Raw genomic sequence first — 13,966 nt, forward strand, 5'->3', positions numbered from 1 at the left:
TTGCAGCAGTATATATATCTCCTTATGAGGATTACATGGTGCAATAATACTAATTTAGAACTGGCAGAATTCTAATCCTCCTCCCAAATAATTATCACTTTCTGCCTGGAAGACTACCTGCGATCCCCATCAAATCCACTCATATATATGTGTAGTAAACAAAAAAAGATGGCTATCTATATTTTATATTTTATTGGTTCAAATTAAACAATACTGAGCTTTTGAATAAAATGGATGTGTGTCCTCTGTGGTCCTCTAGGTGGTATCCTTTATATCATGCCAACGGTCAGAGATGAGGGCAGTTGTAGTCCAACATGTGGATGGCCAGTTTTTTGACATGTTCCTATGGTTACATTAAAAACAGAACAAAACAAAACAAAGCTGTTGCATTTCCTGTTTGTGGGCTCATTCACAAGCATAGGCTTGAGAGGCTCACCTTGCACCTTAATTACATATCTTTAGGTGCCAGGTACATTCCTCTTCTTTGGCTAATCAAACAATCTATGGCTATTTAAACTATAGAAGGGGTTATTGTTTTGTTTGCTATTATGGCCTGGATAGCTCAGTTGGTTAGAGTGTGGTGCTGATAATGCTAAGGTTGCAATGAAACAGCTTCATATTCCTGCATTGCAGGGGACTGCACAAGATTCCATGTTTGTGTTAGGCATTTCTCTGTTTTTAAACTGTAAACTGCCTTGTGATTCTTGGAAGAAAGGCAGTATATAAATTTAATTAATTAATTAACTCATTGAACTCAATGAGACTTATGAATAGGCATGCATTTTATATCCTATAAGACTGCTTCATGTGCATTGAACATGGGTATACTGCACTTCAATTGTTCTGTCAATATTTAATAAGAGTTTTCCAATTATATAAGCAAAATTTCCAACTGTTTCCCTTTCTTCACTGCCATATAATTTGTAAGCTGTGACATGAAGGCATATTCAAAGCACTCATTTTCTCATTCCACTTTTAAAGGAGTGGATAGGGATTCTGCAATGTTTTGCATAACTTCAATCATACATAAAACGAGTTTTTAACAGTTTGAAGATCTCTTTTGTATCCATAGAAAAAGAATTACATGGTTCAAAGAATGCTCTATCATTTCTTTTACATGCTCCATTTCTGTTGTCCTTTTTAATTGCTACCTTGATCTTTTTCTAAAACTTCCTCGCAACAAGGCAGATCCACCAAAAAGGCATCCTTTTCACAACAAAAAACTATATCCCAACTTGTGATGAGCATAGTTCTCTCTTAATTTAACATATAAAGAGGAATTATTGTGATTTTGTTTTCACAATTCCAGATATAAACTCGCATATAGATCACCTAAGACCTTGTCTACAGCATATACGATGCCATGCCACAGTATAAATCTAAAAGAAATGATAAATAGGTAGGTAGGAAGGTGAGAGGTTGGCAGGAGCTGGGATCGAGCAACGGGAGACTTAACTGTCAGGGGTCCTTTACCTTTACCTTTAGGTAGATGAGAGAGGTTTCATTAGATTTGCGCTCATTTGGTTTGCTGGTACAATTTAATATATTAATCACGACACATCTGTCTTTTAACAGGGAAAGAACAAACATTTGCAGTAGATGTGCAATTACTGGCTTGCATTTTTCAAACTACGGTATTTTGTTACTGGAAAAAATATCAGCCAAATCTATCCATCACCAGAAGCACATCTGTTGCAATAACAAGTACTGCCCAGCAGAAGGTAGTCATTATAAGAAGTGTTTATTGGAATACGCCTGTGTTCTAAAACAACACTTGGAAGAACGACCCAATCTTCTAACTCCTTTGTGATCTTTTAAAATTATTTAAGTTTTATACCAGAGTGGGCAACTCCAACAGGACTGGCTTCCGTGTAGAAATATATCAGGTTGCACTGTACTTCTGTTTTATTTTATTTGGTCATCTTGAAAGGCCCCCAGACAGAAAACAATAAACCCATGCTGGCATTGTCTGTAGTAAACACATAAGTCATCTATACTGATTTTGTGCTATAGAGGAAAAAATACTCGTCTCTTGATACACAAGCTACAGCTGCTTAATTGGCACTTTGTCAACTGTTCTTTTGAGCTTTTCTGAGAAAGGAAGAAATGCTGCCTGCAATCCTGTTAAAAACAGCCTGCTACTTCAGTGGTGCTTGGAACCTGCTCAGGGATACATTTTATTCCATGTTTCATGATCAGCACCATTGATTTAACCACTAAGATGGAACCCAGTAATACCCACTTACCTGGAAGTTGCCATGGGTGTTATTTCTGGGTAGGTATGTAGAAGATCATGCTGTTAAGACTTACAAACAACAACAACAAAATCAATTTATGGGGCAGAACCAGTAGCAGACAGCATGGTGGAGCAGATACTTAGCTTACCTCCTGGCAGGTGAGTCACTGCTGCTTAACAGGTGCTTCATCAACCTTTCTGCTCCCCCTTCTGGTAAGTAGCAGTGACTCACCCGACAGGTCAGGTAAGCAACTCCACCTTACTATGCCAACCACTACTGGGCAGAACTAAACATTATAAGAAATTTTGGGTTGCCACTGAAAATAGCAGCCCCATGCCTAATTGCCTTGTTCCCTAACCCTCATGCCCTAACCCTAGTACAATGCATTTCCCTGTTACTATTCAACAGTATTGTCTGCTCCTGGCAGGGGCATGCACTGTGTAATGATGTCAGGACCTCTGGGCATGTTGCACTAGCTATCATGGAGAGGAAGGGAAGCGCTTATGGGCAAAAACTATCGTGTTTGCCCATAATTCTGAGTGTCGTGCTTAGGATTTTAGCCTGAAACTTCCAACCTAAAGTTCCATCAAAATCAGTAGGACTTATTTTCATTCCATGTAATAGTTACAGTTGATGGCTTCGTGCTAAAAACAGCTACCATATTCCACAAACGTATGATCCAAGGAACCACAGTGCCTATGCTTTTATAGCATGGACTGCATTGGTGCACTTTTCACACACTCTTCACAACATAACAGAAGGCTGTACTATCACATCTCATTGAATTACAGGCATTACATTGTATTGCAATGGATCACCCAAATCTAATGAGTTCATGCATTATTGGGAGTTCTGAGGTGTATACACAGAGCTTTCACGGACGTTTTCCTGTTCCCTCCAAAGCAATATGGATAACTTGGTACACCCTTGAGCATAGAGAGCTATGCACATCAAGGTATTTGTAGCAGAGCCAACAGACTGAATGCAGCTCTAGTAGCACATGACTACATGTGGTTAGTGGCCCCAGACCAGCATGACCACCCCACATCTACATTGCTTGCATCTATCAAGTTCAGCAGAAGGTGGATGAACACTGCAGTGTACATTCACATCATAAGCAGCATATGCAGATCTCATTCGCTGGGTGGATTTGAATATATCCTGGATAGTGGTTTTAGGAGATGAAGCTGTTTTTAGATGAAAAGAAATTGCACCAAATGATAGGGAAATGCCCAATTAATCAGTTTTTTAAATCTTCATTAGACTGTAGTACTTTGCGGGTGGGTGTTTAAAAATGGTCCTTTGAAGTCTTTTAATTTTGCCCCTGGCCACCTTTCAATTTCACTGTAATCCCATGGCACATTTAATCAAGCCCTCTATAGTTTAAAATATTATTAAACGTCTCTTTTTGAGGATTTGAATTTTACTCCCGATTATGTGGTGAAGATCAATCATCAAATATTCATCATATATTCATAATCATAGCTTACATTCCCCCTCTGCTTCAAGATGTACATAATCATTTTGAAGTGTCTTAGAAGGAATTAATGGTCTAGAAATAAGATTTAAAGAGTGACAAGAGGATACACTGTCCTACTGTACTAGATGGAATGGGCAATCCCTGCCTTTGCAATGTTAATGGGTTTTCTGTGCTTTTAACCGATGAACATTAGGCGCCTTAGAACCACTCAATGCTATAACATATACTACAAACATTACATACATATTTGTTGCAGAAATATGGTTTGTGTTGGAAATTAATGGCCTCTTCAAATGATCTGGGGCAGGTGTGTGTGTGTGTGTGTGTGTGTATAACATTTGCGTTTTTTGAATACTGACTTAAAATATTCCTTAGCTGAAATGCACACATACAGGCAGGACTGTCCCTATTCAAGTACAGTGGTACCTCAACTTACGAAGGCGATCCGTTCCACGGCGCTCTTCGTAAGTCGAAACCTTCAGATGTCAAAGTGTCCATTTTGTGCATGCGCAGAACGTGCGCGGGGCGAAAATACTTCCGGGTTTGCAGACTTCATAAGTCGAAACCTTCGGAAGTCAAGGTACCACTGTAATGCTAAAAGAGAGAAATGCAAGGGATGCAGCAGTAGAGTGGGAAAGAATAGAGAAAACTTCAAAAAGAAATCCTCTACCCCTTTCCTTTATTGAAGATAAATGTTGCTTAAAGTTTTCACTGAGTCACATGATAAGAGTGCTGGAGCCACTGCCACATCTGTAGCCCCATTGCTGATGCCAGCTGGGGTGGAAGGTGGAGGGGCCAGAAAAAGCATGGAGCTGGCATAGTGACTGGGCCTGGATCACACCCAATTCTAATCAAATAATGGCAATAGGACTGACTCAGAATCCAGAATGTATATTTCAGGGCTTTCCTCAGGCTACTGGCATGCATTTGTGTGTACCAATTAATTTTCATTTTTTAAATCTTCACATTATGCATGCATACATTTTCTAACACTGCCTATAAAACAGAATATTCCAAGGTGGGTTACACCAAATCTGTCTATAAAACAATCAGCCATATAAAAAAGGAACAAACAAACAAAATTAAAAGTATTAAATAAGGGCAGCCTCAGATCAATTTTGGAACCAAATATTTGAGAAAATAAAAAGGTCTTTGCATGGTTCTGAAAAGGCTACAGCATGAGTGCCAGGTGACACCCCCCCAATGGTCTGTGCCACCTGGACACCACCACCAAGAAGACACTCTCCCCAGTCAAAACCTACCACACCTCAGTTGGCCAATGACTTCCAAAGGCGACCTCAATGAATTGGAAGGTGGGCAAATGAGGTGGGCCCTCAGTGAAATATTGACAGATTTCCACCCCACAATGTTCTTCAGAGCAACGAGCCAGTATAAGCTAGACATACCTTGCAGGTTTTTGGAATTCCCACTTAAGGAAACTGGAACAGATAATGCTTTTGTGCGACAAAATCTAGCATGCATTGGCCAACACTTCTCCTATGAGTCCCCATACAGCCAATCCATGAGTCAGTCAAGACACAATACTAAGATTTCAGGTTTTCTTCTAAGTCTCACAAATAGATCTCCACACACATGCAGAATTGTACTGGCACCCCAGGAGACTAGTAGGGACGGAGGGCGACACCAGATTAAAAATAATGTTGGAAATCTATTTAAGTCATAAAAATCTTTTATTGGGATGGGGAAAGTGTGGCTAGCTAGGTGTTGCTGGACTATAACTCCCATTATCCCTTTGCCCATTGGCTGGGGTGATGGGAGCTGGGGAGCAGCAAATGGGAGTCCCAAAGGGACCTCACCTTTACCATGACACCATTCGCTGCCATCCTGCACACCTGGGAGAAAATTCTACTGAAGTCAATGTGACTTACTCCCAAGTAAGTTTGCATAGGATAGCACTGTTCTACAAGCAGCTTGGCAAATCTTAATGAGACTTGTCTCTTGCAGCACTCTGTGGAGTTACAGTACTTAGCACTCTAGCTGAGAAAGAATGGCCAACGGATAAAGATGATAGGAGTTGCCTTTGGAGGGCCACAGGCTCCCCATTCCTGTCCTAATAAAAGCGCCTTCTCTGAATGCACGTCCATTGCCTCCTTCAAATACAGCCTCAGTCCCCTCGTGGCTGTTCCTGCTCCACCTGCTCCACCACAGGTTTGGGTTCATCCTGAGAAGCCTCGGCAGACTCTGCCTTGCTCGGCCCCAGGGAATGATCCGAATCCGTGCGTGTGGCCGAGGCCTCGGGGTCGCCATCTGCGGTCGTGGCCGTCGTAGCCGGAGCTCCGTCCTTCTTGGTCTGAGACCCCTTGGAGCAGCAAAGCCTGAAGCAGGCCTGGAAGATCTGCAGCGCGGCCATGACTAGGATCACCAGCGTCACCACAGCCACCGTGATCAGGATGAAGAGGTAGTTGGAAGACACGGCTCCGGGGGCGCTGCTGCTGTTGCCCACCTCGGAGGGCAAGGTCGCCGCCAGGGAGTCGTTCCAGCCAGGCAGGCCGTCCGAAGAGCCGTTCGGGGACGGAGACAGTGCAGGCGACGGCGGCGTTTCAGTTCCCGCCGGCGGCACGCAGGCCTTTTCGTCGGCCGCTAAGCCAGCGCCCCAGGCGCACAGGCACAGGAAAGCGCCCCGGGCGCCGAAGCAGTCGGCGAGCTCGACGCACGCTCCCTCGCTCAGGCTCCAGTAGCCGCTGGGGCAGGAGCAGAGTCCACGCTCGGTGCCTTCCCAGCGGTAGCCGTCGGGCGAGAGGCGGCAGGTGAAGCGCGCCTCCCGCCCGGGGCACCTCAGGGTGAGCACCGTGCCAGGTGGGCCAAACTCCACGGCGGCGCTTTGGAGACGGAAAGGGAGCGCGTAGTTCAGGTGGTTGCCCGCGCTCGGCGCGGGACACGCGCCCGCGTAGCTGTACTTGCACACGTATCCTGCGTTCGCCTTGGCGCAGGCATGCTCCGCGAGGCCCCACGACTCGGCGGCGCGAGGCTCGCCCCAAGTCACCTGCAGGCCGGCGCACTTCTGCGTGGTGCACGACTTGCTGGGCTCCTTCACCCACGAGAGGCTCCCCTCCGCCGCGCTCTCGTTCCTCGCCTCCGCAACAAGTCCTCCGGCAGCGGCCCAGGAGAAACCCCGCAGCGGCAGCTCCTCCATGGTGCACTGCTGAGCCTTCCTCACCAGGCCCAGCCAAAACAAGGAGGCGCCGGACCCGCCGCGGGCGACCCCTCTCAGCAGAGACACTATGGCCTGCACTTCCACCCGGCCGCTCGCCGTGCTCAGGTGCCCGCCGTGCGCCGCGCAGGCGTCCTGGGCGCGGGGGAAGCTCAGGCTGCCCACGTGGACGCTGTAGCAGGACCCCGAAGGGTGGCACCAGGCGTGGTCGCTCTGGGGGTGCACGGCGGCAGTGGGACCCCCTGGCACGGAGAGAGGTTGCAGGAGAACGAGAGAGGCAAGCACCAGGCCCCTCATCTTGCCTCTCCTCTCCACAGTGGCATTCGCAAGCACCAGCCAAGTCTGGATGGCGGGGATGTGGCGTCGAGGCGACTCCTTTTCTTCGCAGCTCACATCACAACAATATCTCCGCTCCTGCAGACCTTCCCTTTCAGTGGCCGAAAGGAAATGTGTCAGGGGTTAGGCTTGACCTTAACATCCTTGATTTGTTGAAGTGCCCGCGCCAAAAGTTCCCTTGCAGAATTGGAAACATCTGATAAATAAAACCCAGACGGTAGGGAAACTTTTCTTTGCTTGCACTTTATAGGGAGAAACGCTCGCAAAAACTAGGCGCAAGAAGGCAGACGAGTTCTTTGGGCTGAATTGTTCACCTCCGTGTTAGTAAACACAGGCCGGATGTTTAATAAATTATTTGAACTCTGTGCCTTTTATTGACTTGAAAGCTTAGCACCGATTGCAGCTGATCTTAAAACTATCAGAAAAATAATTGCTTGATGAAATGCAGTGGAGGGCAATGGCATTAAGGGCCTAGTTAACCCCCTCCCATGCAAGCACACACACCCCCAACCTCCCAGTGTGCAGCTGCATGCTAGGAATCATTGGGGAAGGAACTCAAAATAAAACTGTATAATATAATAATTTCATAATTCCATTATACAACTCTGCCAGGTGATTGCATTTGGAATACTGCACTGTGTAGAGTTCTCATATCAAAAAGGATATTGCAGAGTTGGAAAAGGTTAAGAAAAGGGCAACCAAAAAAGGAACAAGGCAGACGAAGTGACTCTTCTATGAAGAAAAGCTGCAGTGTTTGGGACTTAGTTTAGAAAATGGTAAGAATTGAAATGCTAGAAGCTTATAAGATGGCAAGTCCCCATAGTGGAGGCAGTAATATTTCTGAATACCAGTTGCTAGAAGCCACAGGAGCAGAGAGTGCTCTTGTGCTCAGGTCCTCACAGGCATCTCTGGCTGGCCACTCCGAGAACAAGATGCCAGAGTAGATGAGCCATTGGCCTGAAACTCTTCTTATGTTCTTATGCAGGAAATCTGAGACCATGTGGGCAAACTGGTAAAAAGCACTGGTAAGTAGTTAAAGAATCAGATGAAGAGAGTAGAAATAAATGGACAATTCTCACAATGGAGGCATAGAAGAAGTGGAGGTTCCCCAAGGATCTGTACTGGGACTGGTGTTTTTTTTTAATGTTTTTAAATTATTAGGAGTTAGGGCTGAACAGCAAGGTGGCCAAGCTTTTGATGAAATCCAACTATTCAAGGTGGTTTGCGAAAATGGGATTGTGAGTAGCTCCAGAGGAACAGGTATTAAAATTTCAAATTTGGTTCAGTATGAGCAAGTGTAAAGTGATGTGCATGGTGGAATCCTACATTCACATACACAGATGAGGTCTGAGGTGGTGGGTACCTGATCAGGAAAGAGATTGTGTTGGAGAGCTTGATAAAAACAATGTACACACTAACCTCTTCATAGCATGAAAATACAGTTTTTTTCTCAACCCTGTATCATTCATGCTTATCCTCAGCATGCTGCTGTCAATTTAGATTGCGTCCAGATCCTGCCATCCACAAGGGCTGGCGTAGTTACTTGATATGTGTTTGAAAACACTTGTATGGATTAGGTTATCAATGCCTTTTCTTCCCTGAACATGCTCCAGGTGAATGAAGATGGAAGTCGTGTATGTGATCTTGGTATACACCAGGCACCCCCAAACTGCGGCCCTCCAGATGTTTTAGCCTACAACTCCCATGATCCCTAGCTAAAGGACCAGTGGTCGGGGAAGATGGGAATTGTAGTCCAAAACATCTGGAGGGCTGACGTTTGGGGGTGCCTGGTATACACCAACCCACAATGCCATTCATTGGACAAGTGTGGCTACCCCATTGCCAAGACCACCTACATCTGTTTTCAAATGGACACACTTTGCCTGTGAGGTAAAGCAAAACCAATCTGCAGCGAGCAGATGGAAGGAGAAGGTGGGAAGCAGCACCACTCTTCCAATTTCCTCCTTCTGTGTACTTTACAGGTGAGAAAAAGGTAACAACCCTCACCCCTTCCTTCGTTACCAAGGAACAGTGGAGAGGGGGTGTCATGTTGACCCCTCCAACTTAATCATATCCTGACATTTCCATTTTTAAACGAAAATCCAGAAATGCTCCATAATAAAGGCAATAGTAAAAAGTATCTCATCAACTATGGACTCTGTGGACAATGCAATCATTTATTTCAATGATTAATTAAAAGTAAATGACGACTAGGGAGTTAATTCCCAATGATTTATGAACCTATTTCCCCTGTTTGGCATTTGTCCTGAACAGGGGGTGGGGACCTGTTTGCAGTGGTTGTATTTGTCTCTTACAGTTCTTCTCCCCCTTAACTCCTACAGCTATGCTGCTTAGCCAGGATTTCTCCATCTCTCATTGCTCAGCTCAAGCCAAAAATAAAGCAGTATCATCACAGGCTCTGAGTAAGTTAATGTCACCATAATTCATCATCACGACTACTTTGAAATTAGTTGGGAAAATTCATCATGACTTCTTTGAAATTTGTGGCAAATTTTCCATTGATCGTAGTAGAGCCAGGATTTCATTAAGTGGCTGAAATCTCTCTTCCCCCTCTCCAGGAAAAAATAAAGAAATAAAGAAGAATGAGCCAAGCCAAAGTAAGGGTCTGAGAACAGTGACTAACATCTTCCAAATGTTGGCTTTGTTATACAAGCCAGTGATGTGCAATAAGATCAGTGCAAGGGGGTATTGTTAAGTTTATTTATGTATTGATTTTTTTATATCTGTATTCTGCCTTTCCTCCAAGGAGCTCAAAGTGGCATACATGCTTCTCTTCCTCTCCATTTTATCATCACAACAACCCTGCAAGGTAGTTTAGACTGAAAGATGTGCCTGGTGCACATCCTATTCTAATAATCTGCTACTTGAAGCAAACAGTTGTGCTTTCAATCTCACGCTTACCAAACTGGTCCTGATGTTTCCCATTCAATATTCCAGATTCACAAGAGAACTTTTTAAAAAGTGTGTTGCTCTAAGCCAGGCAAGGATTTGGAGTTGCTCCCCCCCCCCCCGAAATGTTGGCCCTTCCTTTCCTCCTGTTTGTCTTTTCTGCTTCCTGTACCTGTAAGGGAAGTTTTTATTTTTAATGCTCCTTTTTTGGTTTAAATCTGAGCAAGAGACTAAAACATAATCATTCGATACAGCACTCTCAAATGGAGGGACACCACATATAGTAAACACAAACACTGCTGGAAAAGAACTTTTTTTAGGGGGGGTCTGGAAAGGGGAGTAGCTAAAGTGGAGGGTTGAGCCACCCAAGGTTAAAAAAAACCCCAAAGCAAAACATCCACTACCCAAAGTGCACCAGGCTGAGGTCAGTTTTTAAAATTACTTCTCTGATTGGGAAACCAAACTTCAGAGGGGGAATGTGTGAGTTCACAGTTATTTGCTGCAGATGTCATGTGGGTGATGCTAAACTAATGAGAACACGAGCAATTTCTGATTCACGTTATACTGTACTCTGGTGTGGGCAAGCCCTTATTTTAGTTTTTTTTCTTACTCTTTTCTGAGAGGCTGAATCTCTTCCTGCTGTACTAAAACGCAGTAGCAGTCATTTGTTGGTTTAGTCGTTTAGTCATAGCAGTCATAAAATCCTGTAAAAAGAAACAGAAACAGTAATCAGCAGAATGCCTGCGTATTTCAGAGAGGCTTAAAAACAATGCAATGATCGGTGCTCCCTTTTAGCGGCTCCTATGTTCAGTAGATTATTCACACACACACACACACACACACACACAGAGAGAGAGAGAGAGAGAGAGAGAGAGAGAGACCCTGTAGTAAGTCACTCTAAACTTTGCCATCTGTTATTTGTGGATAGTGTGTTATGCTACCATTGCTTCATTGGCTGAGACTAGCATTGCAGAGAAAACCTAGGTTTTCATAGCATCTGTGCAAGCTACAATTCATACATGGTATCCATGAGACAACTGTACTCCTTTGGGAAATGGTGGCAGCATGGAGTATTTGTGCTTTCAAATGGCAGCCCATATGAGAGTAAATCAAAACTCTCTGGAGAATTCAAGCCATTTGCAACAAGGCAGAGTTTCCTAGGGAAACCTGCTAGAATAGCAGGAAGCCTTAAGCCTTGCCATAAATAGCAGACTTCAATCCCTGGCATTGTGCCTAGGCTGACCCTTCAATGTCTATGAAGTTTATACTACACTGCTGGTTTTAACTGTAGTGTTGTTTTGAATTATGTAATTTCATTCTTATCTTGAGCTACCCTGGGAACCCATTGGGGAGGAAGGGTGGGTTATGAATTTGAAATAATGGCTCAATAACTGAGCATCTTAGTGGCGAAGGCAGGAGGGGTTTGCTAAAAGAGCTATTGAGAACAAGAGGAAGGGAAAATTAGACTTCAGCTGTCTTTGTTGAATTCAAAGACAAGGGATCCAGTACTGAAGTCTCAATGGTGTAAGCTTGACAAAATCAGAATGAAATGGTTTTGCACTACAGTCTCTTCTGTGTTAACTTCTTAACCCAAACCTCATGCCACTTTCCCATGGAAGTATCTCTGATCCCCATTTGCAAGGTACACACAGCTCCTTTACTCAGTTCCTCTGCCTGTTCCAGAAGGGCGGGCATTTACTTTATCATTAGCCCCAAATCTCTGCTAAGACTGACAAGGTCAAGGGAAAGCCTTGCCAATATCACCAGTGCCTCATTCATTTAGTCTTTTTAATTAAAGTAATACTATGCGCTCTGCTACCTCCTGTATGTGTGTAGCTTTTCAAAGGAAACCATGCAGTTGAAATTGATTGCATTTTCCCTTGACACTGTCCATTTCATTGCAGGGCAGAGCCTTTGCTGATAAAAATGACAAACCTTTCCTACAGTCAGAGGCTAGCAGGGAGTTTAAAATGTGGCAGTGCAGTGGTCAAGCATGTAGTGTAAAAAAAAAAAGAGGCCACATGCTGTCAGTCCTGTGTCCAAATCTAGTTACTGAACAATATGGGCCCGCATCTCAGTAAGCAAGGAGAGGGGTGTATTTTCTGCATTAACTGAGGTGATCACTTTTAAAGCACTGAAGTAGGGGTGAGATTCCTGATTGATTTTGAAATCCATAATTTTTTAGGGTCATTGCGATAATTGGTATCAGGGCCAGGCAACCCGTGAGGCAAAGTGAGGTGATTGCCTAAGGTGGCAGGATCCACCGGGGCAGCAGATCCCAATGTCAATCTTTCTTACCCCCTTGTTCCTGGTGTAGATCTTCCCTTGCTACTTCCTCCCTAGCAGGGAGGCGAGGTGCCATTTTGGGGTCTGCCTCAGGTGGCAAAATGTCTTGGGCTGGCCCTGCACCGTATCATAGGTTCTTTGTTAATTAATTAGTTTTGCCTTTATCTTGCTAGAGAAGTACATGCCTGCTCTTCTGGAACGTAACATGTTACAAAATCAGTATCTGCTCAGTTATCCTCAAGTTTGTATCAAAAGTTGGATAAATGTGCAGGTAGCGAAAAAATAAGGATGATATAATCTGAATTCTACTTGTAGCTTGTCAGGGCACATGCCTAACACAGAGTGAAGGGCATGTTAGGCCATTAAAATCTATCGGCAGCAGTAAATTTAAGTCTGTGTTGAATTTTGTCTGAAGTCTTAAAAGGTGCTACATACTTGGTTGTAGTTTGTATGCAGTCTGATCTAATCCATATATATATATATATATATATATATATATATATATATATATATGAATGACAATAGATTTTAACTGGGTTTAATGGAGCACACCTCCAAACAAGAGTGCATATGATTGCAACTTTAAGACCTTTGTAAGTACTGTACCCACATAATGCAATCCATGGCAATGTTACCCATGTAGGCAAGGCAGTTTTGCAACCAACATCATTCAACATCATATCTGCCAATTGTAAATATCTTCCAGGCTTCCTTTGAGACATATGTAGATTGCTGTACCACATTTTTCCTAAATTATTGCACTACCAAAATCTTGTAAGAAGAAACAAGTCAGACACGGTAACTAGAAATATAATTTCGAACTGTACATTTCTTATTACTCTAGGTAAGCAGTCTCAGGCAGAGTTCACGATTCCCATTTTCTTTTATGATGATTAATAAAAACACAGCTCATTGAAAGCACTGGTGAAAGAATTATATTCAAAAAGCTTGTTAACATCTATGTATCTGTCGGAGCAGGCTGGGAAGAGGATGCAAAAACATTGTGCTGTTCTTGAACTTGGCGCAGGGAGGGGGGACAGCAAGACAAGGATCTGGTGTTCCCATTATGCTGAAGACTTCACACTTGAAAAATATTTTGCACTATTTCTTCCCCTAAACAGCACAGGTTCAGCCAACACATCTTCAGTTATTATACAATTTTCTTTTTAAGTCTGCGTCTATTCTGATAATTGCTTGACTCTTTACAGGGGCTATTAGTTTTTATAACACATCAAAATATTTTTAATTAGTGATTGACTAAGTAGATATTTGTTTTTATCATCTGCCTAGTGACTGTCAACTGATTCAGCTGTCTTGCATTAAATTAATGAAATTAATGAGTCAAGCAGGCCTCACATAAGGCTTAATCTTGTCATGTGCCAAGCGCTTCCTGGCTTCTAAGAAGGGCACCAGTGCTTCACAAGAGCGCTGATCTTCATGTATCATAGAAACAACCCTGAAAAAGAGACTGAGAATAAAGAAATCCCTATTTCTTTTAAAGTCTGCTTCAGGAATTACCCTTTTTGCCCTAAGAAATGCTTGTAC

General features: G+C 43.6%; 1 protein-coding gene across 1 annotated transcript; it reads right to left on the bottom strand.

The window, feature by feature from the left end:
- Positions 1 to 833: 833 nt before the first annotated feature.
- On the bottom strand, positions 834 to 7,327 carry CLEC14A (C-type lectin domain containing 14A). Its single transcript, XM_035108968.3, has one exon. It carries the CDS (start codon positions 7,184 to 7,186, stop codon positions 5,843 to 5,845), a length of 1,344 nt encoding a protein of 447 aa, XP_034964859.3. The 5' UTR covers positions 7,187 to 7,327; the 3' UTR covers positions 834 to 5,842.
- Between the last annotated feature and the right edge of the window lie 6,639 nt (positions 7,328 to 13,966).

The sequence above is a fragment of the Zootoca vivipara genome, chromosome 1 (genome assembly GCF_965207765.1).
Source record: "Zootoca vivipara chromosome 1, rZooViv2.hap1.1, whole genome shotgun sequence".
Lineage (NCBI taxonomy): Eukaryota > Metazoa > Chordata > Lepidosauria > Squamata > Lacertidae > Zootoca > Zootoca vivipara.

Excerpts from the sequence above, each read along its gene's own strand:
- CLEC14A (XM_035108968.3), bottom strand. The coding sequence starts at position 7,186 with ATGAGGGGCCTGGTGCTTGCCTCTCTCGTTCTCCTGCAACCTCTCTCC.